The 23,359-nt window shown below is 40.5% G+C and overlaps 2 protein-coding genes across 4 annotated transcripts; one reads left to right on the forward strand and one right to left on the reverse strand.

The window, feature by feature from the left end:
- Positions 1-349: 349 nt before the first annotated feature.
- trak2 (trafficking protein, kinesin binding 2) lies at positions 350-14,226 on the forward strand. 2 transcript variants are annotated; one of them, XM_079461155.1, is made up of 16 exons: positions 350-426; positions 2,134-2,319; positions 2,433-2,591; positions 6,715-6,791; positions 6,878-6,994; positions 7,119-7,328; positions 7,408-7,486; positions 7,646-7,776; positions 8,850-8,924; positions 9,148-9,285; positions 9,361-9,440; positions 9,522-9,689; positions 9,775-10,073; positions 10,153-10,632; positions 11,089-11,188; positions 11,405-14,226. In XM_079461155.1, exons 2-16 carry the CDS (start codon positions 2,265-2,267, stop codon positions 12,171-12,173), a joined length of 2,937 nt encoding a protein of 978 aa, XP_079317281.1. In that variant the 5' UTR covers positions 350-426; positions 2,134-2,264; the 3' UTR covers positions 12,174-14,226. The 2 variants fall into 2 exon arrangements, with proteins under 2 accessions (XP_079317281.1, XP_079317280.1); XM_079461154.1 differs by lacking the exon at positions 350-426 and adding an exon at positions 6,093-6,152 and having other exon boundaries at positions 2,139-2,319.
- Positions 14,227-14,278: 52 nt separating this feature from the next.
- On the reverse strand, positions 14,279-23,043 carry trim25l (tripartite motif containing 25, like). Of its 2 annotated transcripts, none has more exons than XM_079459774.1 (21): positions 22,308-23,043; positions 21,787-21,882; positions 21,399-21,632; positions 21,071-21,230; positions 20,910-20,969; positions 20,516-20,554; positions 20,400-20,438; positions 20,276-20,320; positions 20,120-20,182; positions 19,957-20,025; positions 19,694-19,762; positions 18,576-18,644; positions 18,450-18,479; positions 18,013-18,078; positions 17,867-17,935; positions 17,731-17,790; positions 16,867-16,935; positions 16,426-16,443; positions 16,277-16,342; positions 16,116-16,181; positions 14,279-16,033 (listed from the first exon to the last, which is right to left on the reverse strand). In XM_079459774.1, exons 1-21 carry the CDS (start codon positions 22,947-22,949, stop codon positions 15,459-15,461), a joined length of 2,604 nt encoding a protein of 867 aa, XP_079315900.1. In that variant the 5' UTR covers positions 22,950-23,043; the 3' UTR covers positions 14,279-15,458. The 2 variants fall into 2 exon arrangements, with proteins under 2 accessions (XP_079315900.1, XP_079315901.1); XM_079459775.1 differs by having other exon boundaries at positions 14,285-16,033; positions 18,450-18,476.
- Positions 23,044-23,359: the final 316 nt, after the last annotated feature.

Consider the following 23,359-nt stretch of genomic DNA (forward strand, 5'->3'; position numbering starts at 1 on the left):
ATATGTGTGTGTGTGTGTGTGTGTGTGTGTGTGTGTGTGTGTGTGTGTGTGTGTGTGTGTATAAATATATTCGTACAAACCTTTACAACATTAACAATTTCCATTCAAAATTAATTATAGTGAATAATAGTACCAACAAATATTTATATTTCATATAATAAAACGCATACATAAATATATGCTATTTATAATTTACTAGACGATTTAATATTTATTATCGTTATTTTACATTTTAGGCAAAACTGTGATATCGCTTTGGTGGGACTTTTATCTCGAAAGAAACGCTTCGTAATGTAACGATCTGCCCAAAACTTAGCCAGCCCCCACCCCTCCCTCCGCGCGCTTCTCTATTGTCTCAACGTACGAGGTGACAGCGGCCACATGCGCCAGTAGCGCTCAGAAAAACGCCTTTAAAGTCACCAGGAGGTAAGAGACGGGGTGAATTTCATCTTTATCCAGGCTGATGTTGATGCGTATAACGTTAGGTGTGAGTGGGTGAATCTGACGGTCGCGGTGGGTGAGAATCACGGGTGTGTTTCTCGATGTTGGGTGGCTGTTGTCCATTAGAAATCCATCCGACTCAATATGCAGATCAAAACACATATGCGTGCATCTCAGTGCATGGTTTTGTGAGTGTTAAAGTTCATTTTGTGATCGTGCAATTGAACGTGATTAATTTTCCGAACTGTATAATCTGCCATAATGATACCTGCTGGCGTTATGAATATGATGGGATGGTTTCATCGCTGTTTTGGTCTCGATCATATGTTACTGTTGCCTATTCGATTACAGGGGTTTTAACTGATCATGTCTTAACATTGAGGATCATTTGTGGTTCGCACATGGGATCATGTGATTTTGTGTCCAGAATGAATCTTCCTATAAGAATCATCAAGACAAGATTCTGTTATTGAAGGGTCTTTTTCCTTTAAATCCCCTTGAAATCACAATTAAATATATTGAAAGAAATTCTATTTAATTCAGCATTGACCGACAAGGACATATCCATTCTGACCTGGAGAACAGATTATATGTCATTCTTGGATGTTTGTGTTCATTAAGAAATTTGAACGTATGCCATTAAAGAGGCAGTAAAGCATTTGAACAGCAGAACCGCACCCTGACAAATATGACTTTACATTTGAATAATGTTGACGTATCCACGTAGACATTCTCATCCGGTGAGGACAAGACACAGAGGAAGTTTGTTATATGAAAATCAGTCTGATCATTAAAGCTTCCATTATTTGTAGTTCATATATTGGTGACATGTTTCCTATCGTGGTCCAGTGCATTGTCGGTAAGAGTACAGAAATTGTCATCACAGTATTTACTTCCTACAAAAAAACTTCCTTAAAGACAGGAAGGGGAAGGGTTTAAAATAGATGATTGTGAATTATGTGACATGAGCCAGTAACATTTAAAAAAAAATTTATAGTAACAATAATATAGCCAGCCACACAATTTTTGCAAATAAATAACGTGAATGTGCTACATTTTATGATAAAGTTTAGTTGAACGTTTATGAAAAGAAATAGGGCAGAAAATAACGTGCCTTGAGGTTATAAAAGGTAACCTCACACAAAACAAGTGCTGATTTCGAACTTTCACTTTTGTTTACGGTGAGGAACAATTGGAGGAGAGTTTGTTTGTTTTGATCTCTCCCCCTCAATACACGTGGAAGGAAGGAAACCTTACGAAAATGATAACTTTGTGTTATCTATTAGTGAGCGTAGTATTTTGGTTTTATTTGTATCAAAACCATATTAACCACACATTTACAACAATATCGATAGATTAACCATTTCTCAACTACGCTTTGATATGTTTTGAAGTCGGCCAATGTTATCGTGCTCTGTAAACGTTATGGTGCATTCATAGTTTCCGATTTCTATTAAAATTAAAATACCAAGTGTGTTTCTATTAATGTTGAGAGCCGTGTGCAATGAACTGTTAATCTGCCCAACAGCTGGAGGGACAAATCCTGCCAAGCTTTTCATATTACAGAGAGAGAGGTTGTCATAAAGAAGACATTTTATACAGATGACTTGTTTTGCAGAATTGTGTGTCCTTCAGTCAACATGCAAAGGGACAATTTGTCAATATCATACTGTTGTTGTGGGTTTCTTTCAGATGAAGTCTGGAGTCTGTACACCTCAGCTGTGTTTTGATGCAAAACATGATGTAAGGCGAAAATCTTCTGTTTGTGCGGTTTGGGCATGAGAGCGAAGCCCCGCCCTCATTCGCCCAGCTGACCAATCAGAATGTTTGAGGTGAAGCCAATGAGCGTGGAGAAGAAGGAAACAGCTGCTGGGACAGGTGTGTTTGAGAGTCTGAGAAAGTAAAACTTAAAACATAGAGTTTACTACAGAAACCTTTTATAACACAAAATGTGCATTGTCTTAATTTCTTTCTTTTTGCGACTCCTGCAGACGAGGGCAGTAAGCTGTGTGACGCAGATGTCAGCGGCTGCGGCAGGGACTCCTTATATCTGTATGAGGGTCAGGACTGGGTCATCTCACCCGCCTGTTCTCCTGAAGAACCCAGCGCAATCTCTCCCATGCTGGCCGAGGAAACTTTCCGCTACATGAGTAAGTCACCCAGTGTGTGTGTATGTAGCCAAACACGTGTGCGTGACTGCTTAGTTGCTATTTCTGTTTAGATAACACGGTGTCAAGAACAAAGATCTGTTCAATGTTGAGATGCAGTATATTAAAAATGATTTATAATAATCTAATCTCTTCAATAGAGTATTGCTATGTCATTCATTTATAGAATTAGAAAAGCATCAATCTGAATCAACTGCAAAGGTCAACTTTGTGAAATTTAGTGGCAAAATTGCAACCAACGGCTCACTCTCACCCTGTTAAGATTGTTAATCAACCTGTTAATTTTAGTAAGTTATTCCCTAACACTTAGGCTTATATGCTTGAGGGTGAGTGAGTGTGTGTGTGTGCCCGGCCCTGGCAAGGGCACAGGAATTCCGTGTGAGTCGGGAAGGCAGGGGGTGGAAGCAGATGTATACATAGAGAGTAAAGTGAAGAAGAGAGCAGACATGCCGGTTTTAAACATACTGAATGAAGATCTCTATGATCAGTTTGCTGCAGAAGGTGAGCTGGGATTGCTACATGCAGCGAGGATAAGTTTGTGTGTGTGTGTTGTTTTGAAGCGTTTGTGGGCGTGCAGGACTTCTGACATTGCAAGGTCATCTATAAGAGAGACAGGACATTCAGGGTGAACTCACGGCAGAGATTTCTCAGTGTGTGTTTTTTGTGCTGTTGAATGTATATTTGGGGCATTCTGCTGGCATTGTTGCTTGGACATTTTCTTCGACTAGTTTGGGGCATATACTTGCATTGTGCACAGGAAGTGTAGGCTCCTGTTTCTCTGCATCTTGCACTACTTGCGCTGATGTCGTCTGTGAGCGCTCATGTGGTGCTGATGTCATCAGGAGCCTGTCGATATGCGAGGTATCTGATCCGACATGAGCTGTTTCCTACTGAATTCTGTATTAACAACACACAGTGTTGGTGCATTTTGTTTTTTAAATTGCTATACAGTTCATTGCAGCAAAACTCAAGACGTGAACAAAAATAAACACGCTGTTAGATGGGAGGAAGTGCTTTGTCCAGTTAAATCGATAACTTGCGAGACTAATTGTCTCGGGTAAAACATTCATTATCCGCTGTCTTGTAGAGCCACAAAAATGCTTTGTCTCAGAACATTACAGTTCATATTTCTGCATCGATCTGTATTATAAATCAGATAATGGGGTGGAAATAAATAGCAGCCTCCTGGTTTGATCCAGGAATGGCAGAGACGAATCGGGGGCTAACAGGAAGTAGTTAGCAGGGGTCCGTGTGAACTGGATGATGATGGTCGGCTAATGTCTAAAGAGAGGTGGGGTGGCTTTGGGTCACTGTAAAGAGAGGGGAGCACAGTCAGGGACGTGCCGAGACTTTCTGCCCTAGTTTCTTACAGCTGGGTGATGATCCAGAGAGTAAAAATAACCAGGGAGGCAGTCGGTAGCTAATTAAAGGGATAGTTCATCCAAAAATGAAAATGATGTCATCATTTACGTACGCTCATGTCATTTCATACCTGTATTAAGAACTTTTGTGTCAAACACAAAGAAAGATATTTGGAAGAACGTTGGTCTTTTTCTGTTCCGGGACATCGTTGACTGCCATAGTAGGAAGAATTAAATGCTAGTCAAAGGTGCCAAAGGACTCTTAATTCTTCAAAATATCTCATTATGTGTTCAACAGAACAAAAAAAACAATATATTTGGTACTATGGTAGTGGTTGATTTCCCAGAACTGAAAATTGCTAAAATTCTTTCAAATATTTTTCTCTGTGTTCATAGGAACGAAGAAATTGTTTTAAATTGTGAGTAAATTATGTCAGATTTTTCATTTTTGGACGAACTATCCCTTTAAGGTTAAGCTTTTGCGTAATATGCATAATTATTTAACTTTTAATCCACTTTAACATAAATAGTTTGTCTTCAGAATGAAAATTCTGTCCTGATTTTCTTAACTTAACTAGTGTGATTGTCTTTCTTTCGAATCTGCTGGAAGATATTTAGAAAAAAAAATTGTGACAGAAAACCCCATTGGTCCCTTCGACTTGCATTGGTTTTGTGTGTCAATCCACACAATAGAAGTCAATGTAGACCAACGGTTTTTGGTTAATAGCAAACATTTTTTTAAATATCTTATTTTGTGTTTTGCAGAAGAAAGAAAATCACAGAGGTTTAAAATGACAACAGAGTGAGTAAATGATGACAGATTTTTCATTTTAAACTATTAAACTATTCCTTTTAAAAACAATACAATTTTATTTAAACTTAAATCTTTCATTAGAACTACATTTTTAAAATATGATTTATTAAAGATTTAAAATGAGTAAAAATACTTTGTTCACCTCTAGTTTCTATAAAATATATAAAATACAGTATGCTATATAGCTCAATCTACATCTCTGCAAGAATATTTGAGCTCTTTCAAATAGTGTTATTATAGGAAAATGTATTTACTATAGTGTTTTTATAAAGAGGAATCGGCCAAACCTCACATTTTGAATGCAGTAAATAATACATTTGCAAATATTCAATAATACATTTTTCAATAAAATCAATATCAAATGTAATTGTCGATGGTTAGTCTTCCTGTTTCTCTCAGGAAAAGTAACCACGGTTTATTATAGTAAAAGTGTATTAACCATATCATTGATTTCCATTTCTATTACCATAGTTTTACTACACCATGTAATTGGTTAAACTGTGGTTAGTGTGTTGAGATCATTGTACATTTGTGGATTTACTGTTACTAAAACCAAAAGACTGAGCGCTATAACCAAGGGTTGTTTTCAGAAGAGTTATCGTAATCCATTTGGCTGTTCCGTTAAACATCGCCTTTATTACAATGTCAAAAATGTTTTGTACGTTTGATGGTCATAAATGACATCAAATTATTTGCTAGGTGAACTGACCATACTGACTGATGTGATGTTTTACTAGCGATCAAAGGTCTTCACGTGTCTGTGTTAAGTAATGTCTCTTAGTGCTGATGTCTGCTGGACTTCATGTTTGCTTAGATAATTCTTGAATGCAGACAAAGCAGATCAAAGTCTTTGCGACTGCTGTGTCATGATGATTCGAGGTCGACTTTGTGTTCCTGTGGTTTGTGCCTTAAGGGAGATTCTGATGAAATGTGAGCAGAAGAGCATGTCTGTCGGTACACTACAGGTTTTTGATGATGTTCCTTCCCAAATATAAAAACATGTCAATAACATTTAAGGTGGTCCAGACTTATAAAAGGCTAAAGGATGATGCACTTTAAATCTGTCATGTTAACAGGTTTGTGTGATGGGAGATAAAAATACTGGCTTGTTATGCAAAAATTCAATATTATTAAATAAATAAATAAATAAGGATGTAGTTTATTATAGTGGTGGTTGTGTTTTTATACTAATGAGAAGAATTTGTCTTAATTCAGGAGTGCTAATGGGAAGGGAACAATGACTACTGTCATGTGCTTTATATCCTATATCTATCTCTCTCTCTATCGCTCTCTCTCTATATTCTGCAGCATTTCTAGCTGTGGGTTCCTCCTCATATGCTCATAATGCTTCTGACAGTCTCTCTAAAGGTAACCTGCTGTCTTTCTCTCTGAAGCTGCCTTTATCCGTCTCACCTTCACACTTTTATTTTCTGTGTATATGCTGGCGTCAGCATCTATTAGTACCAGACCTCACCTCACCTCAGCATACATAGATGCCTTTTGTAGAGAACAAAGGTTAAAGGGGTCATATCATAGTAAACATGTCATGCTCTTTTTAGGTGATGTCACAACCCAAAGCTTTAAATTATGTATAGAAATATATGGATGAATTCAAATGTATGATAGAGTAGAATATGACTCCTTTAAAGACTGAACCCTGTAGACAGCCTCAAGGAGTCTTAGAATAAGTCATGTCTGTAGTAAATGCATGTGATTCTAAATAGACATGTTTTTATGAATGCACCTTTTGTGTCAGGTGGTATGTGTAGTATCGTGCATGCATACGCATGTAATTGGGTGTTTTATCACTTTCTGTTTCGGTCTAGCCTAAGAAAACACGTGTTACCTGAATGCCTGTAGGATAAATGTCTGTACAGTATATGTGTGAATGTTTCAATTTCACTTCAGTTTCATCTTGTTCACCCTGTAGTTCTCAGCTCTGACCGGGTGGAGCAGATGACCAAGACGTACAATGACATTGACGTGGTCACACATCTACTGGCTGAAGTGGGTGAAACGAACTGTTAGATGTGAAGAAGTGCTTTGTTTAGGTTGTTTCTGATTGGTTGTGTAATGGCGTGATGTCATTTTAGAGGGACCGGGATCTGGAATTGGCCGCTCGGATTGGTCAGTCTCTCCTCCAGAGGAATCATGTGCTGCAGGAACGAAACGAGTCTCTGGAGGAACAGCTCGCACAGGCTGTTGATCAGGTACAACACGATTTATCTTTATACGGTGACCGATTTCCAAGACCTTATGATGATGTCAGCCGAAAAGAAAGTCGTTGCAGAGGCAGAGCAAGTGACTTTTTGTTTTGACATCTTACTCTGTCAGGTTCATCAGCTTCAGCACGAGTTGGGCAAGAAGGATGAACTCTTGCGTATGGTGGCGAGCGCCAGCGAGGAGAGCGAGACCGACTCCAGCTGCTCCACGCCGCTCCGTCACTCTACCCCGGCAGGTGCAGCTCTCGCCCTCAACCAGCTGGAGGCGCTGCAGGCCAAACTACAGGAGTTGGAGGAGGAGAACCTCTCTTTGAGATCAGAGGCGTGTAATGTTTTTAACCTGTTAGATCAAGAGTGTTTCTTTAAAGATGTGTCTGATGGTGAGCTCCGATGTCCTGCAGGCCTGTTATTTGAAGAAAGAAACCATGACGTATGAGGACAAGGAACAGCAGCTGGTGAACGACTGCGTGAAAGAACTACGTGAGTATCTAGACGTGAGACACAGCTTGATGCAGTGCATTCTGGGATTGCCTTGACTGATGCACCCAATGCTGTTTTGTAAAGCATCATTGTTGTGTGCTGCTTACTGTTTAAATCATCGGTTCATTTTAGGAGCACTTATTTGATGCTTGACTTCAGGTGAATCGAACAGTCAGATGGTGACGCTGACAGAGGACCTCTCTATGAAGAACGAGGCGTTAATGAGACATCAGGAGGAGATTGCACAGTTACTCTCACAGATCGTTGAGCTCCAGCACCGAATCAAAGAGGTCAGAGAGAGTAAAAGACATGCACCACTTTCACATGATCTCAGCACTTTTAAGACGGTGATAAGCTGGGTATTAGATTACAGGGGATGGGGAGATAAAGCACAGCACGATTTGAGAAGATCTTGTGTGCTTCAGTTAGTATGTGACCTTCTACACAAAAAGCGCAATGCTGCAAATGCTGCTTTAGTGCAGAATCTTCTGTTGTGATTCTTTCAAAACGTTTTAAAATCATTAAACAATTGAAGATTTTTCAAGATTGTTACCACACATTATATATATATGTGTGTGTTTTTTGTTTATTTTGTGTCTGTGTATCGATTTATAATGTCGGCTGGTATGTGTGTGTGCTGATGTGCAGGTCGATGTGTACTATTGTGTGTGTTCGTGTTTGCGTTGATATATCATGTTGTGTTTGTGTCGATTTATTATATTAATGTCCGTGTGTGTGTGTGTTGTTTATGTGTATCGATTTATTGTGTGTCTGTGTGTATCAATTATTATGTCATACTTTAAGTGCGTGCGCACACATGTTGATGTGTACTATCGTGTGGATATTTGTGTGCTGATTTGTCATCATGTGTGCGTGCATGATAATGTATACTATTGTGTGTGTGTGTGTGTGCGTGCGTGCATGATTATGTATACTATTGTGTGTGTGTGTGTGTGTGTGTGTGTGTGTGTGTGTGTGTGTGTGTGTGTGTGCCCGTGTGTTGATATGTACTATCATGTCCATTGGTGTGCGCTGATTTGTAATATCATGTGTGTGTGTGTTCGTGCATGTGTGTTGATTTGCAATATTGTTTGTTGTTTTGTAGCGTGCATGTGCGCATGTGTGCATGGGTTTGTTATAGCATACAGTAAGTGTGTGTATTTATGTTGTGTTTGTGTATCGATGTATACATTTATTATATCACTGCGTGCGTCTGAGTGCGTGTGTGCATGTTGAGGTGTATTATTGTGTGTGTGCGCACGCGTATTTGTTGATGTGTACTATTGTGTGTGTTGAAGTGTACTTGTGTGTTTGTGTCTGTTTGCTGAATTGTATAATCATGTGATAACACTATGTTCTTCAGTTGGCCTTAGAGAAAGAAGAGTTGAGAGTTCATCTTCAGGCCTCAAAGGAAGCACAACGCCAGCTCACTGCTGAGGTGAACCTCACACACACACAAGTGTGCACTAACTCACAAACTCAGATTTACAAATCATAATTCTGTGGGATTAAAGCCTCTGGTTTTCTGAAATCTGGTGTTAACATGTTTAAAACAGTCAGCTTAGTCACTGTGACTCTGAAAAGCCGTACATACTCTATACAGCGGTTTAATGACCCTTCCGACAGCCTGCACAATATAAACCTTTGTGTGTGTGTGTCAGCTGAAGGAGATGGTGGACAGGAACGCAGAATGCATTGGAATGTTACACGAGTCTCAGGAGGAGATTAAGGAACTGCGCAGTAAGAACGCGCCATCTGCAGGCCTGCGCAGACACCTGCCGTATGGACTGTACCCTATGGTGAGACACTTCACACACCGTCGTGACAATAACTGTACACTAGAATCCGGTTATAACCGTCGTTTTGTCGTTCAGGATTCTTTGGCGGCTGAGATTGAAGGATCAATGAGGAGAGAAGTGAGTGTAGAGGAAGCGATCGCCTTTGAGGATAAGAGGTGAGGCACATTCTTACATCTTTACACACCTGATTCAGTCCTTCACCTCAAATGACCTTTGACCTTGCTTTCTGATTGAAGGTCGGCCCACAAGCGTGTGTTCCAGACTGTGAGGGCGGTGAATCAGTCCACGATGAAAGCCGCCATGCCTCCCATCCCTGGCTCCGCCCATGGCGGTGTTGTCATGACAGCGCTGCCCCATCAGTCACACACAGAGGAAGAGATCCAGAGGGATCTGGATGCCACCAAGTGAGTGTTTGTAGAAGGGATGTGACTATGTTTATTTCTGTATAAATGTTTTTATTGTCGTTTATAATAATCATCTGTTTTGCAGAGAGCGTTCTCGCCTGGGTCAGCCCGGCTCTCCCGGAGGAAACAACTTAACGTCGGCTATACATCGGTTGTCTCTGCGCAGGCAGAACTTCCTGTGCGAGCGGCAGTTTTTCCAGGCCGAGAGAGACCGGAAGCTGCAGGAGCTGGCGGCTGCCGAGTTGGAAGGAGGCGGGAGCGGCTGTAGTTCACCAATGGGAAGCGGGTTTTCCTCTTTCACCAACCTATCAGACTTCTCCATCTCCTCCAGCTGTTTCAAAACCTTTCTGCCTGAGAAACTGCAGATTGTGAAACCGATGGAAGGTGAGATGTGAAGGATGCACACGGAAAAATTAGTTTTTAGGAAATATTGCTCACCTGCTACTATTTTCTTCTCCTTTAGGTTCTCTGACCCTTCATCACTGGCAGCAGCTGGCTAAACCCCACCTGGCCACTATTCTAGACCCCCATCCGGGCGTCGTCACCAAAGGTTTCCGTTCTCTTCCTCAAGACAAAGTCTATCAACTCACTGATCTCGAAGAAGATGAAAACCAAGAAAAGCCATCATGGGAGCGTACAAGTAAGGAAGAAACCGCACGAAGCACAAAGACCAACGAGGAAGATGAGGATGACGGGGGGATTACGTTTCACGTGCAGTCGTCGTCCACTCCCGAAGAAAAGAGAGAGAGAAGTCGTGCCCAAACGCCAACGAATGTCCCGCCCCTTCCTGCATCCCTAAGGAATTCCCCTGTGCCTATAGCAGCTGTGGTTTCCATAGCAACAGCAATCAACCAGACAGCCAGTTCTGCACCTGCGGGTGCCTCTGGAATCTCTGAAACAGCGTTGCCCCCCCTAAATCTTGGGTGTAAAGCGCCCTCTACAGGTAAATTACTTTACTTTACAAGTTGTCGAATGGCATGTGTTGCAGGGAGTCCTACAAATATTATTTGATATAGACAGATATGTGATAGTTCACCTAAAAATGAAAATTCCATCATCATTGTCACCGTCTCATTACTTCAAACCTGTATGACGTTCTTTCTTCTGCAGAACACAAAAGAAGATATTTGTTGATAAGTGGCAGCCATTTACTCTCATTGGTTTAGTCTTCAAAATATCATCTTTTTTGTTCGAGGGAAGAAAGAAAGTCATAAAGGTTTGAAATGACAAGAGGGTGAGTAAATGATGAGATTTTTGGGTGAACTATTCCTTTAAAATGCTAAATGTACCAATGGGTCTGTAATCCTCCTTTGAATGCATCAAGGGATCTGTGACATAAAAAAGATTTGATTTTAAAGATCTGTTTTATCACATGTTGTATCATGTTTTTTTTTCTTAGGTGTAAATCCTGGAAAATATCAAAGCTCAACGTTTTCCACATACACTTTTACTACCTGTCGGATCATGCATCCTAGTGACAGCACACAGGTGACACCCAGGTAAGATAGTGTCATTGTGGTGTTTTGAACTTGTTTAAGAGGAACTATTGCTTACAAAACATCTTAAGAAATGTGGTTTACTACATTGTTTGACTACTACATAACATTTTTTATGGAACGTTCTCCTGATAAGACCTAATTTTCAGTTCTACAATTATTCTATAATGTTTTCTATTGCAGACATGAATTCAAATGTGTTTCTCTTTTGTTCGTTAGCTCTGTCTGTAGTGCTTCAATCGGCGCTTACACTCCCAGTTCTCTTCGGACCGGTCCTAGTACTCCAGTCACACCCTGCAGGTTGAGTCTGGGTGACTCTTTCCCCATTCGCCGTCCCGCAGCGGCCCCCGGTGGCCTCGCCAAACTAGTTCTGGAAAAAGGCATCTCTGCTCAAGGGCCGACTGTAACGGAGCCAAAAAAGCCCCTTTCCCTGCGTCGTCTTCCCAGTACCCCACCCAACTCCCCCTCCCACTCTCCGTGCCCCTCTCCCGTGCCCTTCGACTCACGCGCCACCTCTTCGGACAACTTCCTGGCCTCCCGCCCCGCCGAGCTCTTCCTACAAGACGTTTACGGACTAAAACTCGGTCGCTCCCCCAGACCGGACCTCCTGAGCCCGGATCATAGGTTCCCTCAGGAGCAGCCAAACAAGCCCGAGCGGAATAGCGTCAAGCTCGTGGAGCAGCTGCGTAAACTGGGATTGGATAAGAAAGTGCTCAAGGGGTCCGACGCCGACCAGCCGCAAGAATCTGCCACTTTCATAGCAACAGGGGGGAGTTTATTGGATGGTCTTCGGCGGAATCAAAGCCTGCCTGCCATGGTCAGTCGGCGTAGCGCGTCGCTCTCCAGTCCCACCTTTCCCGTACCACCCCCACACCCTACTTCCCTGGCCCTTCCCACTCCACCCTGGGGAAACCCGAATGAGTCTCGACGAACCGCACGTAGACACGCCTCCCTTTCTCAGGCCCCGCCCAACCTTCCTAATTCATAAGGATGAGGGAGGGGATGACCTTGACTTTATATCTTTGTTGATTTTAATAACCCGTCTATTCCCCCTCCAATAAGACTTGAAGATGAAAACGGTGATATTTTAAAAGCACAATAATAAAGTAATAAAGCATCGTTTTGCTTAAATATGAAGATTTAAGGCCTTATAGCACTCAAGTAGGAATACTTTTAATTTCTTTTCCCCTCCAACATTTCCCGCCATTCTTTTCTCTACCATCATTACCACTCTTTATATTTCTCTTTAACACACCATTGCACTTATTTTCTGTGTTAGCTGGGGCAGTGGAGATTTTAAGATGTGAGTAGTATTCAAGACAAATGCATGTGAAGAAGGTTGTTGAATGTAGTCTGGATGGCCAGCAGAAAGGAAGGACGAAAGTCTAAAGGTAAATGCTGTAACGGACAGGGAATATGAAGGTTTCTGTAAGTTTGTTTTAAAAGCGTGGTCACTTTGGGTCACTCTTGAGATGGCGAGGTATGTTAACAGGATCGAGGTGATGAAAAAAGTCACAGATGAAGAGAAAAGCAAGATTAAGAAACAGGAGGTCACATCTCCACTGCCTCACCTGAGGGGTTCGTTTTCATTCTGAGGTTGTAGTTTAGGAGCGTGTCCCGAACATCTGAACATCTGTCTGCTTGTGTCATAGGATGCTCTGCAACAGTACTATACATTAAGTGTAGGTCGTAGGGTCAAAAACATCTGGACTCCCAGCATTAGCTCTTCCTCACCTGTCTAAATCATGTGGCATTATTCCACGCAGTTTTTGAAAAATGGGTCACAGAAGAACGGGATCACTCAGGATTTAGAAGTTGTATGTGTTTTGTTCGGTCCTCCTATTAGAACATCGTTGTTTCTAAATGTAATAAAATATTCAGGGATGTATTGTGTTTAAGGGATTGACACTTGATTTCGTTTTGGATTAGACCGTTCAAAGCGACGGCGACAGATTTGACACGTTTGTTTTGGTTTAAGACTATTTCACGGCACAATTCTAAAGGGAAATTTTATTACTTGTGTGAGTTTATATTTCTTGCGAGCTCAACTCACAGGAAATACACTTTTGTCGGGTATATATTTGTTTGTATAGCTCTTAATTTTTGTAAGATTAAAAATCACATTTTCATTGATTACAGAAACTAGATTTACCAACAAGTCAATATTGCTGTTTTGGCACATCGGACCCCTCGATGACACAATTTCCGCTCATTTTCCCTCTATATATTTTTCATTTTAAGCACTTTTGATTTTTAACTCTTTGTATTTATTAGTAAATAGGCTTTACGTAACAAACCTACAACCTAGAGTAAGGTCATAACTTAAGAGGTATTAATAGCTAAACTATTTGATGTAGGATGTAGAGTTTTAATAAATGTGCTATGAGTTTTTGGTGCCGTTTAAGAAGGGATTCAAAGACCTCGTGTATGGGTATAAACCAAATAATTTGTCTTTCTTTGAACCTGAATTGTAATTTTATAAGCTATAATGTTGTGTTTGTTCGTTCGTGTGGTAAACTGACCTTTTTTCGTTTTGTATTAAAGTTTAGAAGTTCTGTCATGGAAGAGATGTTTGTGAGCTGAGATGCTTGTGAACGGCATACCAAACTAAACATTATTCAAACTAAACCATCATCACAGTTTTACATTAAACAGTGTGTCTTTTACATAAGAACACTATCTGCTTCAACAGCTTTGTCTTCTGTACAGTACATTATACGTTATGTCCATGATGAAATTTCATTTGCGAGCTGAATTGTATGGTACTACTTCATGCATGATTACATTTTAAAGTATTGAAGTGTCCTTATCTACTTCCTGGTATCGAGTCCATCAAGCTCTCTGCTGCCAATCGGGTCAAAGGTTAATGCCTGATGAGGTCACAAAGAGTGACGTCAAACACAAAGTGATCTCTTTTGTGCTTATGACAGTTAGATAGATATAGTCTGAAGTCATCTAACCTTATTTTCCTGCTGTCAGTACCCTGTATTAGCATAATTATGTTGTTGATGTTTTTTTTATAATAAAACAAACCAAAATATCATGTGTCCCTAGCATTTGTTTCTTGATGTTGATCAATTTACAGAGAATTTTAAAATCAACCTTTTATTTTAGTCAGGTTTTGTAGTATTTAGTATTATATTGACAGATAACAACATTTTTTCTCATCAAATTAAATCATAGTGTTTATTCCTAGTTATAAGTTATTCACCACAACATTAAAATGCATTTTAACCTTGAATTCAATTTGTAATTCATCTCGGTCAAAAGAAACTAAAATACTTTCCAGACAGGGATCAAGACTGAATAAATGTTAGAGGTGTCTAAAATAAAAAGAACTTGCACTGATATATCTTAAAATATATCAGTGACATTGTTTTGTCTCTAAATGCACACAAGTGATGTTTTTTATGAGGCTTGAATGACTTAAATGTCCTGGTTTATATTAATCCCGCCCTTATATTGCACGAACAAAATTAAAACGTTCAATTTGTTTGTGCAATATGTTCGTGACTATTTACTTTTCAACAATCCAAAACATCTCGGTGGATCTAAATATATTTTATTTAAAAATAATTGGTAACACTTAAAGCAATTAGCTTCCATCCCAACCTTGGCTAACAATGAACAACATACATTTGATATATTTTTACAGCATTTTATAAGTTTCTTGAGGTTATTTAACTGACAAAAAAAGTTATTTGAAATATCACTGCTGTTCTTCTGAAACCTTGTATCTCCATATTTCATGATTTAAATGTTTTGCCATAAATCATTATAATTTGTCATCCTCTCTGTTTGTCACTGGTTTTGCAAATATCTAACTAATAACCAAGTATTAAAAAGGGCTTGTCAACTTTGTTAATGTAATCGTTTAAAAACTGCAGTGTTTTTCCATTTCCTGAAAAACAGATCATTTGGACATACGAGGTTTTAGAAGGACAGTATCGACCTACATATATTACACATTTTAGTTAATGTTGAAAGATGATGTAATGCTGTAGAAGTATTGTTAATTCATGTTGACTAAAGTAGTTACAAATGTAAAAACGTAAAAAGAAATTGTTGTTTTATTATGTTATCATGTTATTTATTGTTATTATGGCTAAAATCAAAACAAACCAACTGCCGTTTGATTTATATGAATTGTAATGCACAATAAAAAAGATTTTAGATCCTCACTTTGAACCCAAACTTTTCAAATGGAACCTTATTGTAAAGTGTACCATTGTTTCCCAAATAAAGTAGCTTTTCTATATTTTTGTGCTATTGTTCACAATGGGCAGATTTTAATGCTGTCTGATGTTGCGCTAAACTGTCCCATTGCGAAATCCAACCCCACCCCCACTCCGCAGCCCACCCCGAACGCAGCAAACAGCTGGGGTGGAAACGTGCCATGAAACGTGTGTATTGGAACCAGACTGTCATCCACGCCGTAGAAACCCAGAGTTCCTGCTGTTCGGTCCAGAAACACCCCCACGCGGGGGGAATAGATCACAGGCACCTCTATTTTCTCATTGGCATGCATGGCTGCACAACACATGTCTGACAGTTCCAAGCTCCATGAATGGTTGTTATAACCCAAGCCCGCCCCAGCATCCGCCCCTTTACAAGCCATGCCGCTGCTGGCCACGCCCAGAGCAGAGCCACGCCCCCTCCACTCCACCTCCCAGTAGCAGCGTTCAAAAGAGAGAGGCTGGAGAGAGAGCACCTGAGTCCAGCCGTCAAAGCGCTGAGGGAGGTCAGGGTAGCCCAGAGATGTCGGCTTTAGGGTAGCTACGGTGTCTCCTTCGGAGAGGGCTAGACGCCGATGGGCCGTGGTTGGATCCAGGGTCAAATCCCACGCGTCTGATGGAGAAAAGGAAAGATAGCGTGAAATGGTAGAATAAGCTAACAACGGCACTTTTGAGTGTATGGGGAAAAAACTCACATTGTAGGAACTCATCTCTGGTTCTGGGCACCGCAGCCTGAATTCTGTCAATGTTAATTTCTCTCACTGCAAAAAAGTTCAACAATAATTTTAAGATTGATTTGCTACGTACATGATGGAATTAAGTGTGTGATGTGAAAGATAATGTAGGAGATGCTGACATGCTGGAAAAGCCGGATTCATCATCGGTTCCTCAGTAGCCGAGTCCAAGAAGAGACCGGGATTCACTTAGAAAGGGGAAAGACCGAGAGTGAGACAGGTAAGATTATAGTCATACATTACATACTGTATTTTCTGCTAAAGACTTTACCTTCTGTTGGCACTCCCCCTACACGAACAACAGAGAGAGAGGTAGGTTTATATACTGTAGATAATATATCCGCAGACAGGGAATATGTGAAGGACACAATGTAACAAAAGTTGTTTTTCCTTTAAATTTTTATTGTTTTTATGAAGTTCAACATGCTGAACTCGAAAATCAAACTCATTTTTTCACCATCGATTTCACTTCAATTTTTAAAATATGTGAAAATGTGTACATTTTTAGTTTAATTGCAATATACTGATATATCGTAACTAATGACAAAACTCAAAATGAACTTGAGCTGAATTTACACTAAAACATTGACGCTACATGAAAATAAATATTAATGCAATAATTAGCACCACAGAACTGAACGAGAACTATAAAAACGATCGGGCGAAGCAACTATTTGTTACTCTGTGTTATCTGTGCTGGTGAACAACTTACAGGCGCTCGCAGAGGAGAGTCTCCGAGGAATTGATGTCTCCTCCTGTATACTGGGTGTGGCCTCTTTTACTATTGGAAAATATTACATATGAAGTAAAAATGCTATTTTATCATAACGCCAAAATTCTGTGCTACTTTTTGCAATTTATTTAAAGTTTAAAGCTACCCACTATAAAAATGTTCGTAATTTTAACTTTAATACATCGTAAAAAGAGTTTTTCACTTTATATAAGCTTAACATATACAGTTGAAAAACTGTAATAGATTTAAGAAGAGGACATTATTTTACTGTACAATAATATACAATATGAATATTTAAATAAAATATGAAATAAATATAGTTTTTGGAAATATAAATACCATATAGGTTTTTATTTTATAAGGTCAAATTAAAATCCTATAACTCCCTGTCTAATTCTTTACATTTTAAAAATTTCATTTGATTTCAAATAATTATGTTTCTTCTCATATTTGTTGCAAATGATGTAAAAAAGGATGTTTCAGGCGACGTGCTATGTTGTTTAGTTCGTGTTTATACCATTATTTTACACACACACTGGGAAAAAATGTGTGTTTCAACTTTGTAATGTCTTATCAAGTCATATCAACAGAAAGTAAATGTCAATACACTGCTCGCTTTCTATATTTTGGTTAATAAAACATACGATTCAGAATAGTAAATAGAATTTTGCCGTAGCGCATAATACTTAGTCGCTGTTTCGTTGTACAGGTTAAAACTTTAAAGTTGTAAACACGCTGTACAGACATTTTCTGACAACACCTTACAGTGCATGACATGAGATAGAATGATAAGAAAATAAAACAAACAAACCAGAATAACCAGTATATCAAGTGTTTTTATACCCGTGTCCTGTCGCTTCTTCCTGTTTTTAGGTAGCAGAGAGCTCAGACTCCATCTGTCAGCTGATAAGAACAGGATAAAGACATTTATAGATGAAATCATCTCTCGTTCGTTGTCAAAATATGATGTGTCACTTACATTGTCTAGCGGGTTGTTGTCTGTCTGTTGTGTTTGTTTTGTGTTGTGAGTTCTGCATCTCTCCGTTGGCTGTCAGAAGAAAAACATACACAGACATCACTTGACTGTTTCAAGATATAAATGATCAGATATGGAACAGTCGTCACCTTGTTCTCTATCGTCTCTTCTTTGTCTCGGTCTGAGTGAACTTAAACTCCAGCGGTCCGCTGGGACTGGAAAAAATAAACAACAGCTTTGCTCATTGTACGTGTTATTTCGTGTATCTGATTGTAAGCCAGTGTTTGTGTGTTTGCTGTGGGGTTTCAAATTGTGGATTTTGTTTATTTTGAAATATTAAGCCTACATTATTTCTTCCATTTCTTTGTACAAAAGGTGAGATTTTTTGTGTTCATTGATGCACACAAGATGTTCTTTCTCATGAATCAGCAGGTTTTGGTCATGATGAGGTAACATATTAAATATCATTACATTTAGGTGTATTTACACTCAAGTTGCTATGCCCATAATACAGTTTGTTACGCATATATCTCATCAAATTAGAGGAGAAAGCAAAGTAGAAGCATTTCCTCAAGAGGTTTCTCACCTTGTTCCTTCTCTTCTCCCGACTGTCCTGCTGAGGACACACGGGAAGAGAAAATCATTGTCACATTGAAAATGTGAAACAAAACATTATTAAACATATGCAGGTAAACATGAGTATGTGTTTCACCTTGTTCTTCATCGCGGTTGACTTTACTTTGTGTACTTTGACGTCTTTGAGATACCCGATTTTCTCTTTCTGTATAGAATAGAATCATGTGGTGATGTTATTGTAAAAAAGGAATCAATGTGAATGCAGTCACACAATCGGGTAACACGGCTTTAAAAGTTTTAAGGGAAGAAATCCATCGAGAACCTGCGTGGTGAAATCAAATGTTTTATGTTGTTTATGGGGTGTTTTAATATGCTTTAAGACAAACCATGTGGAAATGTATAATTTTAAACCATTGCAGAGTATTTTCTCCATAAAACTGCAGATTACCAAAGAAAGTTTAAAACATGCGATTTGAAACTGCTCTGGTCAATGATGTCAAAAACCTGTAACCAATCACATCAACTTATTTGACCCCGTGGATCACCAGTTGAGGCATAAATGTGCAAAGATGGCAGATAGATTCGGTCTAAAAATGATCACTGCACTGCTGTGTCAGCTCTCAGTTTCACTTTCAGTTTTAGCTGTGTCTGGAACTGCCGACGTGATTGAGTGGAGGCGTGGCTAATTTGCATGTTCATGTATGAAAGTGTGGTGAGGAAGGCGGGACGAGAGCCGTGACGCGGGGCCGGTGGCGTGAGTGATAAGTGGAAGCAGCTGTGCGCGCACCGGTCCCGCATCTTATCACGGAGGAGATTGGGAGCTTAAAAGGATGTTCGGCAGGACTGTTGACGAGAGAGGACCGGGCCCGGACATATGTTTAGTGTGTGTGTGTGTATGTTTTATGGCCGGCAGTCTACCGTGAGGTGGCTGTCGGTCAGTTACGTTATTGTTTATTTAATTAAAGTTTTATTATTGAATGTTCGCCGGTTCCCGCCTCCTTCCTTCCCTTCTTACGAACATTGCTACAGAAAGCATTTACTTAATGAAGCATTTAAGCTAATTTAAAGCAGAAAAAATATTTTTACAGGATAAAAACATTTAAAAGTGTAATTTCGATGGTCAACGACTAGTTTTTATTGGATACAGTTATCGACCACAGGGGGACTTTAAAATCTTTTTGATTTTTTTTCCTTCAGATTTTAGAGTGAAGTGACCTGGATGTGTTTTGATGATATTCAGCCGGTAAATCTTACCCTGATCTTTTTGTTCTGGTCTCTGTCGACCTCTTGATCTCACTGAACTTAAACTCCATGTGTCTGCTGCTGCAAAAAAGTGAGAAAACCCCATTAGAAAAAAATATGTGGAATACTAAATAAATGTAAAATATCTTTTGACAAAAATAATTTTAAGCATAAGGCTTTACATCTAAAAATTCAAGAAGTAAGTTTAATCAAAAATATGAATCTAATCAGAATATAACAAAATAATTTAATAATTCTCTCTCTCTCATTCTCACCATCATTATGTACTTGTTCATTTCTTCTTTGTGTCTCTCTTGGTCTCGTAGAAGTTCGACTTCTGTCAGCTGGAGAACAAAACAAACAAACAAACTACATCACTACACATCATTTTAGGATTATAAAGAATAAATGTGTGTGTGTGAGGAGTGTGTGTCCTACGATCATCTCCATCCTCTCCCACGGACCGTTCTGGTCTTGGAGAGCTTGCGACTGCTCGGTTAACTTTTATGTTCAACATGTAAAAGAAAGAACTCATACATAAATCATAAAAATGACATAATATATTTGGATCATATTGTGAGTGAAAAATCTCACCTCGTGGTTCATTGTTTCTTACGGCTTGTGTGCGTGTGGTTACACCTGAAGAATATAAATCATTATCACACTGTTTGACATTGAGAGGCAATGAGGATGGTGAGGATCTGCGATGTACCCGTACCTGATCCTCGTGTGCTTATTGACGGCAACGGCGAGGGTCCTGAAACACATTCACATGACAATCGTGGAAACTTTTACAATCCTACAATCCCCTACTTTTAATAATTGTTTGCATACCTTGAGCACGAGTAGCTTTTGACCCCTTTCCAGAGAACACTATGATAAAAAAGTGCAGACGGAAAAGATTTAATGTGACATTTGCACGAAATTGATTCTGATCACATGTCGTCAATCCTTTTCATGGCCTTTTGAAATTGACAAACTTCACAATGACTAAATAATTCTAATACATTTTACATTTACATTTAGTCATTTAGCAGACGCTTTTATCCAACAGCGATTTACAAAGAGTTCAGAGAGCAATAAGCGATATGTCATAAATGAGCAATTGTAGGTGCTAATACAAAGTTACTAGTTTCAACAAAAGCTAGACCACTACTGTTGAGAGAAGAGGGTTAGTGTACGTTTTATTTACATTCTGAAAATACTTTTTGTCTGTAAATTCACTCACGTTTCATAATTCCTCCCGTCTTTTGTTTGTCAGCCACTGTGAAAGCTGTGGTGTTGTAAACTGAGGAGAGATACAGATGGACATTCAACTTGCCGATACCTGACAGCTATGTGTGTATGTGTGTGTGTGTGTGTGTGCGCGTGGGTGCATGTGTGTGTTACCTGTCCTGTTGATCTTGTCTAGGTCTTGGTCACACATCTCCACCACTTTCTCTCTGAGTTGCACAACGACGTTTCTCACAGGATCAAACGTGACTTCTGGATTCGCAGTTACGGCCCCCAGCTCCCCCACTTCCAGAGGGGCACACAGAGACTGGTACGTCTGTATAGAGAGAATTCATGAGAACTGAGAAAATACTTATTCGACTGTTAACAAAACATATAATTACAAAGAACCTGAAATGTAACAAGAGTCATGTGACTGACTGTAATTTTTGTCTTCTAAAAGGTTACATTTTGTCACTGTTCCGGAGCACACTGGTTTTCTGACCTTCAGGAAGAAAATATTGTCCTGACAGTTGATAATATCTTTCAACTCTGCATCTTTCTTCTTCAGCTGTTTGACTTCAGCCTCCAGTTTGCCGACCACGTCCCGGGCCTCATCGAGCTTCTCCTGTCCAGAAGAGAGCATCACGTCCAGGAGCAGCTCCAGCATCCTCTGCACTGACTCCCGGAGCTCACACAAGACCGCATCCGCCTCCTCTTTCACCACGTCTGAGGAGCGCTACACGCAGATAAAGACCAGCCATTGAGTATTCAGGTCTATACTTATCTTAAAACCAGTTTGACGTGCATGCTTCATATGTGAATGCACTGCAGGGACTGGATGTTCCTAAAATACATCTCCGGTTGGTCGAAAGACCGTGAAGGATATTTACCGTGAGCGTGTCTAAAACGTTCTTCATATCTTTGAGCTCTCGTTCTCTGTCCTGGAGTCTCTGTTGGTTCTCAGACAGGACTGCGCCCATCTCTTTCTAATTCGTCAGAAAACACACACAAAACACAAGGCGAAGGGTTTGGATCGGACAGGAATGTGACCGGACTTCATCAACGCCGAACCGGGGTGACACATAAGCACAACACGTCATGCGTGCTGGAGTTGAATTTGACCTTTTCAGACAGCGACAGTGAATGAACATCGACTCTGGATGACGTCACTGCCTCGCAGGCTACGACGCGATGGTTTTCCGTGGTGCCGTGACGGAGAAGCGCTCGCATCATAGCCTGCGGGGCAGTGACGTCATAAATGAAGGTGTCGGAGTTCTCACACCTACTTTTAAGTTTTCATTGTAAATAAAATATTATAAATAGTTGAAATATTGTTGTTCTTCACACCGATCACAATTGATAACTACATCAAAACCAAAGCATCTCCAAGTGCGCGCACGCGGTCTCTCACCTGCCGCTCGTTGCGCTCCGCCTGCGTGGACGCGCTCTCGTGACCCTTGTGCTGGTTGCTGGTGCACAGCCAGCACACGAACATCTGACAGGAGCGACAGAAGAACTCCTGCAGGTACTTGTGCTCGGGACAGATCTTCTGGCTGAGGTCTCCGGTGGGCGCGATCAGTTCGTGGCTCTTCAGCTTAGGATGCGTGTCGTGGGGCTTCAGGTGCGCCTCGCAGAACGACGCCATGCACACCAGACAGGTCTTGACGGCGGCTCGGGGCTCCGCGCAGCGGTCGCACGGGGCGGCGTACGCAGGCAGTTTCGCGTTTTGCGAGCGCGCCCGTTCGGACGCAGAGGACGCCGCCCGTCGGGCGCTTTTGATGGACTCGCGCCCGGAGGTGCTGAGGGCACCCCGGCGGAGCTGCCCCACGGCTTCTGCCAGCATCGTGTTCCGGCAGACAGTGGGTCGGGGGTTGAAGGTCTGCCGACATTCCGGGCAGCTGTAGGGCCCGTTTTTCCTCCCCTCGTTGTCCCAGTAATCCGCGATGCAGGGCAGGCAGTAACTGTGACCGCACGGGATGGTCGTGGGGTCGGTGGGTACATCTAGACAGACGGGGCAGTTAAACTGCTCCTCGGTCCACAGACGACCGCTCATGCTTCTCTGAGTAAAGTTGGATTTTGATGCCCTTGGGTCAGTTATATAAAGTTGACTGTAATCCACTCTTGTCTGTTCCTCACACACCCGGGTGTTAAGTGCTGAAGTGGTGTCTGTCTCTCCGGTTTAACCGGGACTGGGCGAGACACTCACTGAGCAGGTTTGGGGAGAAAATCAGCTCCGCGTTTGAATTCCTTTTCCATTTACATTACAAGAGGAGTCAAAACAAAACAAACTAATACATGCATTAACACATTTTTAATATTTTATTATTTATAACTTTTTAACACATTCATTTCACATTCAATTCTTTACAGATTCTGTTTCTATGGCCCTCGTTCATTTTATATGATTTTCCATCGCAAATAGCATAATAGGCCAAAACGTCTGATTCTGTGGATGATTTCTAA

This window comes from Barbatula barbatula, assembly GCF_947034865.1.
Source record: "Barbatula barbatula genome assembly, chromosome: 7".
NCBI classification, from domain to species: domain Eukaryota; kingdom Metazoa; phylum Chordata; class Actinopteri; order Cypriniformes; family Nemacheilidae; genus Barbatula; species Barbatula barbatula.